The sequence below is a fragment of the Amia ocellicauda genome, chromosome 4, assembly GCF_036373705.1.
Source record: "Amia ocellicauda isolate fAmiCal2 chromosome 4, fAmiCal2.hap1, whole genome shotgun sequence".
In the NCBI taxonomy this organism is placed as follows: Eukaryota; Metazoa; Chordata; class Actinopteri; order Amiiformes; family Amiidae; genus Amia; species Amia ocellicauda.
In genome coordinates, this window is record NC_089853.1 from 29,698,350 (window position 1) to 29,715,312 (window position 16,963).

General features: G+C 41.3%; 1 protein-coding gene across 2 annotated transcripts in view; it reads right to left on the bottom strand.

Moving 5' to 3' along the window:
• Positions 1 to 5,385: 5,385 nt before the first annotated feature.
• LOC136748235 (FERM domain containing 5a) overlaps positions 5,386 to 16,963 on the bottom strand; it is a 147,912-nt gene continuing 136,334 nt past the window's right edge. The window contains exons 12-15 of one of the 2 annotated variants that reach the window (XM_066701817.1): positions 16,593 to 16,661; positions 14,319 to 14,425; positions 9,430 to 9,797; positions 5,386 to 9,250 (exon numbers count right to left, since the gene is read on the bottom strand). In XM_066701817.1, the coding sequence (XP_066557914.1) occupies positions 9,203 to 9,250; positions 9,430 to 9,797; positions 14,319 to 14,425; positions 16,593 to 16,661 (592 nt within the window). In that variant the 3' untranslated portion in view covers positions 5,386 to 9,202. Of the gene's footprint in view, positions 9,798 to 14,318; positions 14,426 to 16,592; positions 16,662 to 16,963 lie in introns of both variants that reach the window. The other variant, XM_066701816.1, reaches the window with a different exon arrangement.

Sequence of the window (16,963 nt, forward strand, 5' to 3'; positions counted from 1 at the left end):
AAAATATGCCATACATGTCATGGGGGTGTTAAATCTGGAGCTGCTTTGCTTGAAGTCATTGGGAAAAAATCAGAAAAGTCATGCAAGTCATTAAAAAAATAAATAATAATAATCCATGTTTGATTGCCCCATCACCCTATTTTTTCCGAAAGATCTATCGGTTGTAGTCCTAAACAGTCACCAGCCAGAACTGTCGCTATTATTTTACAATATTTTATTCCAGGCACTGCTGTGTAGGCTACAGCGGAGTGCGATCTGCACACATGCAGGGATTCCCCTTTGGGTCTGGGACTGAGTTCAAGAAGGTTTCATTCCCTCTGTCCTACAATTAAGTAGAAGATGAATTTAAAGTTCTGTCTTTGTAGTAAGTAGAACTGGTGATGCTGAGTTCTCAGTAGGTCACTGTAGATTCGTGGTTTAGTAACTTTAGTTATAGTTCATTGCGTCAAATCCCACCTGAAAAGTAAGCTACTAGATTTCTGGATTATTGGTTAATGTGTTTTAAATCCTGAGGGGACAGTCTGTTGAAATGACAGATCTTAACTATGTAAGCAAGCCGTCCGTGCTAGCTCTTCTACAGAGTGCTGGCTTTGTGACTAGAATGATATGGGTTTGAATCTTGGCTGGAGGCCTAGCACCTGAAATGCTCTTGTATTGCAGTTGCTGTATGTAAGTGCATGTTTGCTGCTCTGCTTTATTACCCTGACACACTCCTGTGCCATAATATTAAAAACACTAGATAAAAATCCCAAGAGTTAATTTAAACCCAAAACCTCCAACAATTATTTTTAACTATAGTGTTTTTCTTAATACAGCATGGCAGTGTTTCTCTTCAAAGGTAAGCACTTACCTGTCCTCTAAGGATTGTACTCTCAGCACTGAGACAGGCAGATGGGAGAGGGAAGGAGGCTGTGACAGGCATTTACTGCCAAATCTGTGATGGGCAGGCAAGGGTTTACACAGGAGGGTCTGGGCAAACGGGAGAGCAAGCATACATAATGTAGCTCAAAATACAACTATCTACAAAGTCCCCGATGGCCACTACTGTTCATAAAGTCCAGCTGAAAGGCTTGAGGGGCTGCTCCCAGCATGCGCTGCGTCCTCATCAGGGACTGCGGGTTGCAGCTCCTCTGTGCGGCACCGTTTCTCCACCAGATGATGCTATACTATTATCTGCGAGAATAAGAATTGTAGACCTTGTTCTCATAGGAAAAAAAATTGCAATGTTTCTATTTTAAATCAAAGATATTATGGAAATTACAAAGATAACAATCTGTTTATTATTGATTAATGGTGCACATTATAAACATAATCATAATAGGGGGATAATTTCACATGTGCCCTTAACCATCATTAACCACTAAAGTATCATAATTAGGTTTTATTCGATTGTATATAAACTATTGAAAATTTCTTGAATTATTAGGAGACATTACCTTTTTAATTTAGATTGTATATCATGTCATTAATGCCTTATTGTGTAAGTGCTTGTTTAGTGAGTGCTATTTTTAAATATGTTGACTTAAGTTGCAGTGCAGTGTGACATCTTGTCCACCTGGTGGCAGAATAATGTTATACATTTCTATCCTGGGTTAGAGAATTGTGAAAAGCAGTGGACCAAAAAAATTAAGCGCAAACATGCTTGGAATAAAACAGTATGTATGTGCTGCTTTGGATTTTAATTATTGCAATCAATTATAATACACAGTGTTTGTATTTCAATGAATGACTCGGACCTTCAGTTAGTGTAAATGTTTTTTGACATTTTAGGTTTTAATTACTTTGAGTTTAGGAAAAGGTCAATGAGAAGATGGAAGAATATGCTTTGCATTCATATTAACTGCTGAGAGTGCAAACTGTTAATGTGGTCAGCAGATTATGATATCTTGAATAACTGGAAATTTGTTACCTAATGCCAAGAGATTTATTCTGAATATATTGAGTTATGCAGACACCCAAAAATATAATCTATTGCAGTGTTTAGTGGAATTCTACCAGACACACACAAAAAACAAGGTTTCGTTTAAACATTTTCAATGTTTATTTCAAGTTTTAATATTTTCATGGCACCAGTTACAAGGGACTATCAGAAAGAAACAATATCTTATACTGTTTCATATGGAAGATTACCTACAGTACAAAGATGGTATCGGAATGAGTAAGACTGAACAGAAAACTGGATTTTGGCACACAAATGTGGCATGTCTTTCATTTCTTTTTCATTTCTTCTCCCCACTTCCAAATCACATAACAGCAATCTCCATTTGGGAATTAAAAGTTGCAGTCTCTCATGATTAAGACATAGAAATACAGAAAACACACTCATAGAAACCTGTATCCAAAAGCACAGCTCCAAATGTATAAACCTGGTCACCAGTGAGTGTGTTGGGGATGCTGATAGAAAGGTATGTAAGTAAGACGTACTTGAGCTCAGCTTTTTTGATGTACTGTCACTGACTTTTCCTTGGCATTAGTTTAGGTGGAGGGAAGGGGGGATATCAGGAAACAGGCAAATGTTTTGCTTCAACTGACCACAAACAACAAATGATACATAAAAACACTTCTAAATGTATCATTTATTTATAAATACATAAATAATAAATAGGCACTTCGATCAAATTTAGACACCGTACAATGCACTACTGGTTTGATCTTGGACACCATTTAGATTCTGTTTGGAAATCCCCACATTTATTATTGCCACCAGGCCGTCGGTCTCCTTCGGTGATTCATCGTATTTATCATCAACAGTCCTTTGCTGCACCTGTCACTTTGCACAGCAAAGGTCATGTCATGTCAGGGTCGACTCTGTACTTTAACCAGACGTTGCATCCTGATGGCACTCTCGACACCCAAGGATAGGGAGTCACCTCATTTCCCAGAATGCCTAGGGGAAAGCTAATGGTCTGCTTTGCAACAGGCCTCCTACATCTTGCCAAGTTTACAAACCCATTGCCAGATTACTCTCCCCCAGCCTACTTTGCGCTGGGCATATGTCCACAGCTCATTTGGCAGCAGTTCACTAACCTGCTTCTCAACAGTCTGCACAGACGGAAGTAAAAAATAATAATAATACAACAAAGTGCAAATTAACACCACACCATGTGAAATCAGAGTAGTATGCTTTTTAAAGATTACTTCATTTAGAGAGCCTTTTTAAGGCCAAATTACTATTGAACATGTAAGACTGTTCTACACAGTAATGTTGTCGTAAGGTCTCAGGTAAAGCTGTATTATAATTCGCAAGCGAAATAAGATTAATAATTCCAGACTTTTATATATAATCTACGTCACCTGCTTTTTTGTGATCACGTGACATATCTGCATGTGTTATTGTCCGTCTATGTTGCACACCTAAGAAAACATGCAACAAGATCTTTAGGTGGAAAGGGGGAATTGCATTGCTTTGCAAAATAATTAATGGAAGACTCCTTTAAAGATCTGGGTTCTGTATTCACCTATGCAGAGCACATTCCCTACTCCCTTCCTCTGACTGACACATGCCAAAGTCTTGCCCATGTGACCGTGAGGGATGAGTGACTATGAGCCAGGGTCTGGACGAGCAGTTCATAGCTGAGCAGCTGTGTACAATCCTGCTTGAACGTACAGCATACAGATCCTTCAAGGGCAGCAAGATTAAAATAGAACAAATGGGAGGAAAAGTGCCTTTGACAAGCAGGTTAGATTTGCTTCAAATGTCTTCATGTGCCTGGTAACATGGTCACCTTTCTAGAAAGCAGGCTAGGAGAAAAAACTAACTGTGCAGGGAGAGTTTAAAGGTTTAAGCCTTAGAAATCTGTCAGTCGCTGAGTATTTTAGTTAAGAAGATTATGTGAAATAAACCAGAAAATTGTTTTTTTTTCTGGTTTGCTCAAGGAGCAAACATGTTTAATGGCCCTTCATCAGCTACCTAAACCCCCTCTTCAGAACTGGATTTCCCCAAAGATCTGGTCTGTCAAAAATGGTTGTGCATCAATGTTTGAAGGCTAATTGGTCACTCAATGCCTAAATCCGATTCAACTGGGTGATTATTTTTTAAAGCTGTTTCAATAATATTCCTTGGAGCTCATGAAATCTGTTTCTCTCTCTCAAAGAAAAAGAAAAGTGTACAATGAATTGTCTGGTATTAAAAGCTATCCCAGGCTAGAGGGATAGCTTTGACCACATCAAACCAGAGGAGCTTTTCCAGATCAGCAGGGACACACGCACCCGGGGACACAAATGGAAATTGGGCTTCAAGGCATTCAAGACGGAAAACAGGAGACACTTCTTCACACAGACAGTAGTCACAATCGATGTGGTTGAAGCTGAAAATTTGGGAACATTTAAAAATAGACTGGATAGGATCCTTGGATCACTTAGTTATTAATGGACACCAAATGAGCATAATGGGTCGAATGGCCTCCTCTCGTTTGTAAACTTTCTTATGTTCTTATGTTCTGGGAGTAAAAGAGTGCTAAAATGGTAGTTGAAGAAAAAAGGCAATTACAAATTCTCTATTAAAAACTATCCATTTGTAATACATTTTATCTATTGAAAATGTGAGTACACTCATCATTAGTAGTAAACTCTTAAGGGGTCTGAAATGCACTTTAGTTCAACAGAATGATTGTCTAATAAGTTGCGAGCACATGGTTATATCATGACAAATAAATAGAACTAATCTGATCCTTCACTTGCTTTCTCTTCTACCACAAGTGAGACTTTGGTAATTCTCATACTAATCTGCTATGAACAGGGAGACAGACTCACACAGGGGGGCACACAAGACCAGAGACAGAAGACCTAGTTAAAATATGACCAGATATCCAGAAAAGATTAGAATTCAGTTCTACACAGATGCCTCAGAAAAGAAAGTGAGCTGACGATTGGCTGATGTGCTTTAACTTTGAAAGGATATCACATTTGCATGTCAAATTGTGATGTTATACCTTAAAAAAAAAAGGAAGGCAATACTCCACTGCATCTTTTCTGTTTCAGTTCTTACATGACCTTGTAATAAGCATTAAAACAGTTTGCTGGGTAATACTTAATTACCACACAGAATGACAACTTAAAAATAACCAACCAATCAACCAACCAACCAAAACCAAAAAAAACAAAAAAACAATAACAAACAAACACATCTGTAGGACCACAACATTTACATCTGGAATTCCTACAACAGCACAAAATTAGATTTGCATATACTTTCTGGTAAAAAAAAATAAAATAAATCAAAGGTCAACCAGAAACCAGTCAGAAACCATTTCCAACAGAAACTGATTTGAAAATTAATATAGTAATAATAAACAAAGGGGTGAACAAGATATCCTGATGTAATTTCCCTTTAGTAAAATCCACTCAACAAAATTTCAGTTTAACCTAAAGAATTATTATTAAGTATTGTTAAAAAAAAAAAAAGGCCAGACTGTTTTGACATCCCTGACTTAATCTTTCACAGGAGCTGAATACATCCAATATTTTTTACAGCTTGTGGCTACCAGAGGTGAATTTTTATTTTTGTGTGGTCTTTTTGTATCACAATTTTATTGCTTATTGCTCACTGAATGGCATTGCCTTATTTGAGTTATTCCACATTTGGCTCACCAGGAAATACAATCTTCACACTGACGCTACATTACGCTGTAAAAAATAGTAAAAATGGAGACCAACACTTTCTTGTTCCATCAACTTCCTTTTTTCCTTTTCACAAAACAAACAGGCCCTCTGTAATACATCATTACCTGGTACACAGTTACCTGGCTTTCCTTGTTTTTGTTTTGAACATTGTACCCTGTTCACAAAAGCCCTGTTTCTGGCGTTCTTCTTACATTCTTCACATAGATTTTTTTTTGTGATAGCATCTCACACATGTCTCACACAGGAAGCAATCTGCAAGAGGTACACAATGTTGTAGCACAACCAGCAAACCAACAACCAAAAACAAACAACAACAAAAAAGCATTAAAACAAAACAGCACTGCCACATGTTAATTGTAAACGCTACTCGAGAGCCCACTAGGTTTTTCACGGAAAAAAAAGCTTTGAAAAACAGCTTGCTTTCAGTCGCTCATGTTCTCTTCACAATAGCGTTTCATGGAAAACTCTTGAGATTGCTCAGGAGCATTCTTCCATCTTTAAACAATCTGGATGTGTTTTTTTTTTTCCTAGGGTGTGCTTACTGTCCATAACTCCTACAACACGGCCATGCTCTTAAAAGTTTAGACGGGGGAGAGTCTATTCTGGGGATGAGGTTTATAACAGCAATGCACAAATAAACAGCACAGGTCTTAATGCTGTGTACCAGGCAACAGCAGTGGCTTTCGACAGAGCACTGCATTTAAACAGTGTTAAACTGTGTCCACCCTGAGCAGCTCTGATGTTCTGGTCACGTCTCTCCAAACTCAGCACATGAGGTTTTGAGCACTGGCAGCACAGCAGGAGATTTGAGCAGAACCATGCTGCCGCAGCAACTTGAATACAGAGCCCGAATCAGGGCTGGGCTGAAATGGATTTTGGCCTGGAATTATGAACAACAAGCACACTCCTACCACCAGTCCAACCAACTGCCATTTTTTTTTTCTGCATTCGCCAGGCTCCTTGGATATGTCCTTCCTATCTCCACATCCCTCGTGCCAGTTTCTCTTTCTACACACACTTCCCTTCCACCTCCCCAGCTCGCTTTTTTAAAATAAAGCAAGTCTCAAAATACCCATTTTGAATTCTTAGAAATGTACATTAGACAGCTAGATTTAATTTTATACACACACATTTTGAGGGGAACCAAAAACAAATGCACAAAAAGTAAAACGGGGTTTACCCAGAGTTCCAGTCCAGTGTCTCCAGAGTTCCATTTCCAAGGTCAAAATGTAATTATTATTGCTCCCTCAGTCTCTACAAATAAGGGCCATCTATATATTCACGGAGGGCAACGTTAATATACCACACATGGGTAGCACCGTAACCTTATTTCACTGGGACTCTATATGTACACCTGCCTTCCTCTTACTAATAAGTGAAAGCCTTTTACAGCCACTGAACTGTGTCCTTGTGATCTGGTTGTAGAAATATACATGCAAAAAATATATAGGGATATATATATATATATATATATATATATATATATATATATATATATATATATTCCTGACATTTCTGAGGAAAACACGCTAAATAAAGCCTTCTAAATGTCAACACAAATCTTCCATTGTCAGTCTTTAATAGGGTGGAGAAAAATGTAACATTTACACAGTTCAGAAGCATTATGCGGCTGTAAATTCACACAGGTGTTTTAATCTGTTGTGACTGAACCAGATACTGCAGCAGCGGCAGCCTACTGCTCTGACACCATCTAAATCACAAACCTATCAGATACTCTCTTCTGCTTAAGTGCAGGAATATGGAACAATACAGGATGCCTCGCAGAGATTGTGGTGAGAAAAATGTGTCCGTGAGTTGGACTGGATAAAGCACTGTTCTAGACAATCCCCTCCTCAACTCCCCCACATGCAGTCGCATCTGATCCACTGAGCTAAAAAATGTATAATTTAATTTCTGAATAACAAAATAACATTTCAGTTTTGTTAAAATATACAAGGAAAAAACAGTCAATATATATTAGGAAAGAAATTACTTTGTACAAAAAGTACAGCAATTATTATTATTATTATTATTATTATTATTATTATTATTATTATTATTATTATTATTATTATTATTATTATTTTCACAATTAAAAACTTAATAGCATAGTCAATTTGGATTTGAAAACCCAGATTTAAATTGAAAAACCACCACTTTTCATATCTCTTCTTAATATTGTACTTGGAAATCAATTGGGAAGAGTTATCAAAAACAAAACAAGGAAAAATGCTGATGCACTAACAAATGCACACGAACAAAAGGTTTGAAACTTTTTTTTGCACTAAAACCATAGCTTTATTATATTGCACATCTAGCTAAACTGGATCTACAGGTGTTAGTAAATGTCTTCGGGGGGTAGACCATTAACACTTTTCTACCAGGTACTGACACTGCTAGGTCACATAACAGTACACCATTTTAACTATTTAAGTTATTAAACTTTAATTTAATTGTATTCTTTTTAATATATTATTTAAAAAAATCTGAATTCTACTACACAGCTTGCTACTGCTTACACATAATTGAATTCCTATGAAAGTATATTTGAAGCTCTTTGAAATAAGACAGCAAAATTCAAGAACCGCTATTTGCTCATTCTGCCCCCGCTCTCTGTCAACCTTCCCGCCACAACACAAAGTGTGCACAGATTAGTAAAGTTGCTTTTGTTTTTTAAAAAAATATGGCATCTCTAAAAGAATACATTTGAAGCCTTATTGACAATGCTTTAAATCTCTGTGACGTCCCTTGCAATATGTATAACTCTCCACTTCTGCTTACGATAATTACCCTCAGGTCCCAATTTTCAGATGTTCTTACCAAACTTGGACCTAATTGTCAGCCTCAGGCGTTCACTTCTCACTTCAATTCCATTTGCAAGTTAAAGAAAATCAGCAGAATTGCCAAGATGAAAATGGGAATTCTGTCAGCTCAGCTTTGTTTGCTTTTTACCCATCTATAAAACTTCAATCTCATTTGTTTTTTAATACCATTGTTACAACATAATGGAATACCTATGATAAACATCTCTCCAAACTGTATGTTTCACAATTTTTTTAAAGCAAATAACAACTGACATCAAAATGAATAAATAGAAGATAAAGAAGGCATTTTTTTTAATCTCCGTTCATAACGTTTCACTTCGTTTTCCCCTCCAAAAGGAACTGTGCGCACTGTTTTCATTTGATTTGTCTGTTGTTTTTTTGTCGTTTTTCATTTAGATTTTTTGTAAAAATAAAATTCCTGCAATGACCTGATATTTTGGAGAAAAGAAAGTAATAATAGAAAAAAATATATATAATCAGTTTATCCCTTTTTTCTTTAAAAAGAAATGTGAAAAGAGGAACGCAAAAAAAAAAAAAAAAAGTCTTCAGAATCTGTCCAGGAGACTTCCATGACGCGGTGTCTGCAGTTTTCATGAGGGAAGCTGGGTTCATGGTCAGATGGTTGCCGCACTCCATCATTGTGATGTTGGAAACTGCAGCAGTAGTTGTGTTATCATCTTCTCTGATCCCCCATGGGGGAGGAGAGAGGGGGGGCAGCCGGTATTACAGCCCATTTTTCCCTTGTTTTTCACGTGTCAATGAGCAGGCCCACCAGCCAGCGGAACTTGCAGGCAAACCATCGCCTGAGGGGACAAAAGTATTCGTAATGGAACTGCTCAAACTCAGGGGTTTGCCGAATATCACGTAAAAATGCAATGTCAAGGTCAGACTCGGTAAGAACGATGAGGAGGAGGAGCAAGACAAAGAGGAGTCCAATGGTCACAAGGAGCAAACGGAGGACACTTAAAACAAACTTATTCACCTGTTCCACTTCGCCCAGTGAGGACGCCCCCCCGGCCTCCCTGGAGTGGTCAGGGTTCAGGACTTTACCATCGGGACCGAACTCAATCATGTCTCCGGATATGGGGGTCCCTGCCTCTGACTCTTTCTCCTCTTCAATGCTGCATGGGGCACCGTTGATCTGCCTCGCGACGGCCAGCTCCAGGCTGTGCTCGGCAACGGGGGTGGGCAGCACGCTATGTGAGGGGCTGTAAATCTCGTCCGAGATCACGGCGCTGCCCCCCTCGCAGCTGTCCGTCACCAGGCTGCGGGAACGTGGCACGAACGAGTCGCCATGGGAGGCCGAACGCACTGGGGTGGAGTGGGCGCTGTCACGCAGGGACTCCAGACCTGCCGGTGGCGTGGGGTGCGAGGAAGGGAGGGTGCGGAGGGACAGGGAGGAGCGGAGAGAGAAAAAGAAAAACTTAGTCACTTGCAAAAAGCACAACTCCTTCTCGTCTCATACAGACACTGGATGGTAAATCAGAATACCCTGGGGACACAAGGCAGGTGTTTAAATTGACTCCTTAAGCTCAAAATAATTATTGCTGTAACTGTATATGAAGCCACAAACCTGATAATTAAAAATATAAGTATCGTTTCAACAATTCCAGCCATTGCTTCCCAAAACAACGATGCCTGTTCCCATGTTACAAACTTATGGCCTTTATTTTGCGATTGGTAATTCACAGTATCAGCGTGTAGAACAGCCAATATTGAATGGACAGAAACAGGGCGAGGGACTGAGCCTAAAACAAAGGCTTGAATTCAGGGCCGCCCTACAGCATCTTCATTTTCTCAGACAGGTTGGGAAATACAACACAGAATGGGAAAGAACTCCACCCTTACATTTAGGCTGCCCCCACCCCCCCAGCAAGACTAGTCCTGGGATCCATGGATTAGATCTCAGTAAGTGAGGAGACACTTGATCAGGGACTTCCCATTTGGGACAGAGGCCGGCCGTAGGCGATTTCATGTTCTATAAATGGGCTGCAGGATTCTAGTCTTGAAAAGAAGAAAAGGAACAGCTTAGCTAATAAAACTAGGGAAACAGAATACACAGTTGGGGTTGAAAGCTGAATTGATGCTATGCATTTCATTTTGTTTATTACGTATTGTTTATTAATTTACTTATATTTATCAGTGGTATTACTCTCTGCTCCTATGGCTCATGATGCCTTCTCTGTGCTTTACTACACTGGACCCTGGGTAAACCATTGTGCACTATAGTAAACATGTCTTAGACAACCTGTATTATAGTATCTCACGGTATTTCATTGGTCTGGAATAGTGAAGTGAAGGCCTGTTAAACCCATAGGATACAAACAATGGTAAAACCACAGTAAAACCTAAAAATCCAAGTCAGTCCAAGCCCCCTTTCAGATACTGCAAATCAGAATAGGGGCCATTATGGCTTTAAATATGCCGCCAATAGTGTACAGCTGTCAGCATGATTTCTCTAGTCTATAATAAGATGTCATTGGAATTCACATGAGGATTTTTTTTTTTTTCCATGGCTATGAATATGTTTTACCTTTGGTCTGCCCCCCTGCCACAGCCCCATTAGTTTACTCTCAGTTTTTATCAGGAAGAAATGTCATTTTCTTTGTTACACTTTTTTTTGGGGGGGGTGGGAGATTGGTTGACAGGTTTCCCAGCCATGTTGAAAGCAGAGTTAGGTTTATTGCACTCTGTTCCAACCCCCCTTCCATATATATGTGTCTATATTTAATACATTGTATTTCTCATTTTTGTTTTCAGCACCCAACAGAAAAAAATATTGAATTTGTGCTGAGTTATTCAAATTCTTTGCACCACTAGGAAAGATAACTGATAAAGGGAGAAAAGATTCCAACTACAAACTCTTGAAGATTTGACCCCTTTTTATGCCTTCGCTACTTTAAAAGAAAACAAATTAACTTATTTTATTGTATCGATTTATTTATGTGCAGCCTGACTCAATAAATCTCCATAAAAGAAACACATGACAATGCAGGAATATATTTTGCAGCGGGAGGATATATCCTGACTCAGGGAATTTGAGAAACCACTTGACATGAGCTTAAGGAGAGATGCAATATATCTCATAAAACACCAGTGAGGGAATGAAGGTAAGATTAGAACTGTATTCAGCTCATCAGTAAGCCCTGTACAGTGAATAAAAATGTAGGGTTTTACATCACACTCTGGAGTTATCAGGGAGTCCACAAGCTTTCTAGTGAATCTGACCACAACAGACATATATAAAGGAGATGTTTCCTGTGCTCCACTAGTGACATCCCAGGCATGCAGAAATATGCCATTTAGTTGCTATACTGCAGTCTTTCGCATTAAAGGTATGTTCTGTTTCCAGTCCCATTGCCATTACCAGCGACATCACAGCCTTCCAAGGAGACCACACACCACCCCGAATGGAGCTGGCATAACACAAGCAGAATGGAAACACTGTGTCCTAAAGTCCACTCACATAGTTTGAGAAGGGCACTAAAACCTCAAAACCACCAAATGAGACAGAATGTTGGCTTCTCTCTTGGTGAGAGAAAAAAAAACACATTGACATACAATATTCTGAAAGGATCCAGAAACCCACAACAGTATTAACACTGTTGCCAAGATTTTCCATGCAGAGGTAACACAACCAATCCTGTGCCTACATAAAAGAATGGTGTTTCAAGAAGCCTTGGAGAGCCTAGCTACAGCCACTCGGTCAGGCTGTTACCTGCAGAGGTGCTGGCGGAGGTGGTGGAGGTGCCCGGCTGGGAGAAGCTCTGCGAAGTGCCCAGCAGTGGGGAGGAGAGGGGCTGGTCAGAATGGCTGTAACTGGCCAGAGCTGGGAAAATTGGGAGAGCACCCAGTGCCTTGCCAAAGATCCGCGGCCCCAGGCTCAAGACCCGCACCTTCACATCACGGTAGCAGTGGTTGATCATCCGCAGGTGAACGTTCACCTTGGTTTTGATCTTGATCAAGCACTTCACCATGGTGGCCCCTTCTGAGAGCACAACCCTCTCTCTGTTCCCCGTTTCTTCTCTCCCTCTCCCCTTGTCATGCACACACAGCCCTGGCTGTCTGGCAAGCAGAAATGGGCGGTGCAGGCAGGAGCGACGTGAAGCTGGAATGTGCCCCTGTGCGCCCAGCGGCCTTTCCCAGCCCTTCAGGAGTGACTTACATGGCGAGGTAGGATGCATTAGTAACCCTTGTCATGACAAGGCTGCTATTTTCAGAGGCGATATTAATACCCCTGGCAGATATTGCCCTGAGACAGCTGGGACATGTGCAGCTTGGCCTGCAAGGCTTTTTATTTTCTCTTACTACAAACCAACACAGCAGGACAACCTCCCCAAATTTGCACAGATTCTGATTGCAATGCACCCCTTTGCATGCAATCAAATGCAACCAATGTACTAAGATTTTTTATTGCACTGACTTTTTTCAATGACAACCCAGAGAACCACCCTAGTAGATTGAAATAGATTGTACATTTCTGTTTTTTCCAAGGACAGGTCACAGTAATCACACTAAAGCTCTCAATGAGTTTATTTGGTGATTCAAGGGCTTTTGTTGTTAAAGAGAAACAGAAATTCTAAAATAACCGATGTTTGCATTTTTGGTTTGTTTGTTTCTAATAGAACAGCATTGCTTGTGTCTGCACTGCCCCGGCCAATGTCAAAATCCAGGTGTCAAAAATCCCTTCGTTCGGGAAACAAGCACCTTGACAGTGCAAGCCTCCAAGGTTACTCTAGACTGTGAAAACATTGCGTCAGCCTAGCTCCACACAACAGCACAGACCTGGCATGGTTGGCAGGTTGATTGGCCCAGGTTGCCCTTGTTTTTGTTCTCTTTGTACATACAGCACAATGAGCTGTCACCCTGGGTGGCTCTGCGAATAGAGAGTGGTGAGTGACAGAGATGTCTGGGGATCAGCCCAGCCCTCCCACCTCCAAACCCCAGGGCATGGAGTCCAGTTACAGCCTGCAGGAGGGGAGCTTCTGCTGAGCTTCACAGTAAAACCGGGCCCAGCTGTTTCCATTCACAGCCACAGAGAAGGAGAGAAGAGGACACTCGGCAGACGTGTTAATGACTGAAATAGTGCAGTGATCAGGCCGCACCTTTAAGAGCACTTCTGATTAGGTTGTATTACCTGGTATGCTTCAGATGGACGCCTGTAGAAGATTATCCACTTCTGGCAAGCTCCTTCAACTCTTTGAGTTGTTATGGAGTGAGCTAATCCACAAACATTGTACACCTCTTAAAATTGTAATACAGAACTTTAAGGGTCAAACTACACAACCTTGGGTGGCTTTTAACAGAATCTCTCTCTGGCCAGAGAGACCAAGTGCATGTATGCCAGGTATAAGGACAATGAATGCTAACCTCCCAGCAGAAAATGTCATGTTTAACAGATGTATATCCCATCTCTCTCATAAATAGAAGGTTGTGAGACTGAAACCCTGCAGGAAAAGGAAACCATGCAGAACTCAGATTTCTACAGTAAAACCTCACAATGTGTGGTACAAGCCATGTAGTCTGGAGGATGTGGGTTCAGAGCCAGATTAGGCCAATCACTGACTAAGGTTGAAAGTTGGTGTGGAGGCAGCACTGAATACAGGTCAGGCAGCTGTGGGAAATGCATGGTTTCCAAAAGAGCTGTGTGTCTATCCTACACCTGCCACAGTAGCTTTGTTTTTTTTTGTTAACAGTTCTCACACCAGAGTGTGAGAGAGGGCCTCACCTTCTTCAATGGATATGTACATTGCTCCCCACATCATCAATGCCTCTGTATAAGGCTTGGGTTGAGGCTTTGGCTACGTGCAGAAGACACAGAAAAAGAGCTGGACAGAGGGAGAGACAGAGAGACAGAGAGGGGGCCTTTACCTTCCATGATGGATATGTGTACAGCTCTTCGGCGTGTGCGTGGCACGCTGCTGAGGCGTGGCCCGTGGGTGATGGATGGGCAGCTCCTGCTGGGCACCAAACCAGCTCTGTAGGGACAGACAGACAGACACACAGACAGACCACAGTGTGAGGTTTCCAGATGCTCTGTGCACACACGCACACTTGTCTACTGGGAGGCTGTGGAGCATATCCTCCTCAAAGGCAAAACAAAAAAGCTGCGCTTCATTGCCAAAGACAATCAAAATATAATAAGGTGCCAAGACCTAAAGAAAGTGAATATTTTGAAAAATGTGGCGGCACAACCAATGAATCAAAACTTTTTCATTTTATTACATTACAAAAAAAGCAAGAGAACAACAGACCTGTGGGTTTAGCTGGTGTTCTCAAAAGCACACATCTTTACTAGGTTGGGTACGTCTCTATACTGGCCTTTCCTATTCTTCTGGGATAGAGCAGTTGTCAAAATATTCTAAGGGTAGTAAGTGACTCCTGGCAGTCACTGACTCCCTCAGCTGTGCTCAGGTGGCCTCCCTCTCCTCAATCCTCATCCTCCTTGATCTCTCTGCAGCATTTGACACTGTCAATCACTCCATCCTCCTCTCCTGCCTCGCTGACCTTGGAATCTCTGGGACTGCTCTCACCTGGTTCTCCTCCTACCTCAGCGACCGGACCTACCAAGTGACATGGCGAGGTTCCTCATCCACCCCCCAACCTCTCCTCACAGGCGTTCCCCAAGGCTCCATCCTGGGTCCCCTCCTGTTCTCTCTCTACACTCCCTCCCTGGGCCCTCTCATCGCATCCCATGGTTTCTCTTACCATTTTTACACAGATGATGCCCAGATCTTCCTGTCCTTTTCCTCTTCTGACCCTCTCATACCCTCTTGCATCTCTTCTTGCTTGTCTGCTATCTCTGCCTGGATGTGCTCACACCACCTCAAGCTCAATCTCTCCAAATCTGATCTACTCTTTTTTCCCCCTCTTCCTCACCTTCTGCTGACCTCTCCATCGCCTTAGAATCTACGACACTCTCTGCCTCTTCTTCCGCTAAGAACCTAGGAGTCACCATCGATCCTGCGCTCTCCTACACTCAGCACATCACCACGCTGACACGCACCTGTAGATTCTTCCTGAGCAACATACACCGAATCCGTCCCTTCCTCACTGACTACTCGACTCAGCTGCTCGTCCAGTCACTGGTCCTCTCCCACCTGGACTACTGCAACTCCCTCCTGGCCGGCCTGCCTGCAACTACTACCCGCCGCTCCAGCTTATCCAGAACTCTGCAGCTCATCTGGTATTCTCTCTACCCCGATTTGCACACGCTACTCCAATGCCCCGATACTCCCTCCAATGGCTTCCGATACCGGCACGCATTCAGTTCAAGACACTGATCCTCAGCTATCGCCTCCTCGAACAGACTGCACTGAGTTACCTGCAGACCCTCATCTCTCCATACAACCCCTTCAGACCGCTGCGATCTTCCGGTGCCAGAAGACTAACCCTGTCTCCTCTCCACTCCCCTTCCTCCAGAGCCACTCCTTCTCACCCCTTGCCCCTAAGTGGTGGAACGACCTTCCCACTGAAGTCAAAACAGCAGAGTCCTGGACCTCCTTCTGGCGATTACTCAAAACGCATCTTTTCAGGATCTACTTCATTTATTCTCCTGTAAGATTGCACTTACTCTTGCCTTTGCATTACTTACACTTGTATGGTTTATTTTGATATCCCTATGCTCCCTTTCCCTTAGCACTTAACTTTGACTTAACATCTTGTCTGCACTTATCAGCTTTTTCATTCTAGGATGTAAGACCTTATATATTGTTTACTGTATATCTCGTATACACTTGTGTAAATTGTGAATTTGTAAAATGTATTATGCCTTAAATTGCTCTGTTTTATTGCACTTTGTATTGCGCTTATATTTTGTAAGTTGCCCTGGACAAGGGCATCTGCTAATAAATAGATAATAATAATAATATTAGTGATTCTTGTGTGCTTTTCCACAGTAGATATTGTGGGGTGTTGTATATCACCATTACTCCCTCAAAACAGATTCAAAGTCATTGAGAGAAGTAGATTTCTCTAGTCTCTCCCTGATTCACATAATTCTGTTTATCCCAGAGTGGTTATATGTGATTTAAGTAAGGACTCTGTATTAGACTAAGACAGGTTTTTAACACTGTTCTCCTAGAACCTTCAGCTTTGTGGGAAAAAAAGACAAAACAAAACAATGCATAAGAGCACAGCCCTCACCTGTGTATCTCAGGAGGTTCCCTCTTGATTTTTGCACTTTGCTCCATCACTTCTTTTGCAACTCTGCCACTACAACAAAAACACAGAGGGCGAACTCAGTGTGCACATTCAAGCCACATTCACGACTTCCCCCTGAACCTCTTGGCCAGCACAAAAAAAGAAAAGAAAAAGAAGGATCGAAATCTATATCTTGCTGTACGCATGGCTCCGATACTGCATGCTGTGTCTGCAGAGCCACAAGAAGCACTGCGCTGATAATTTGATTGACTTCCTGAACCTATTATGGCCAAATTCAATAACTTTCATCCAGAAAAGTACACAAATTGAGTGTGTGCAGAGTAATTTATATTGCAATGTTCTTCCATGATCTG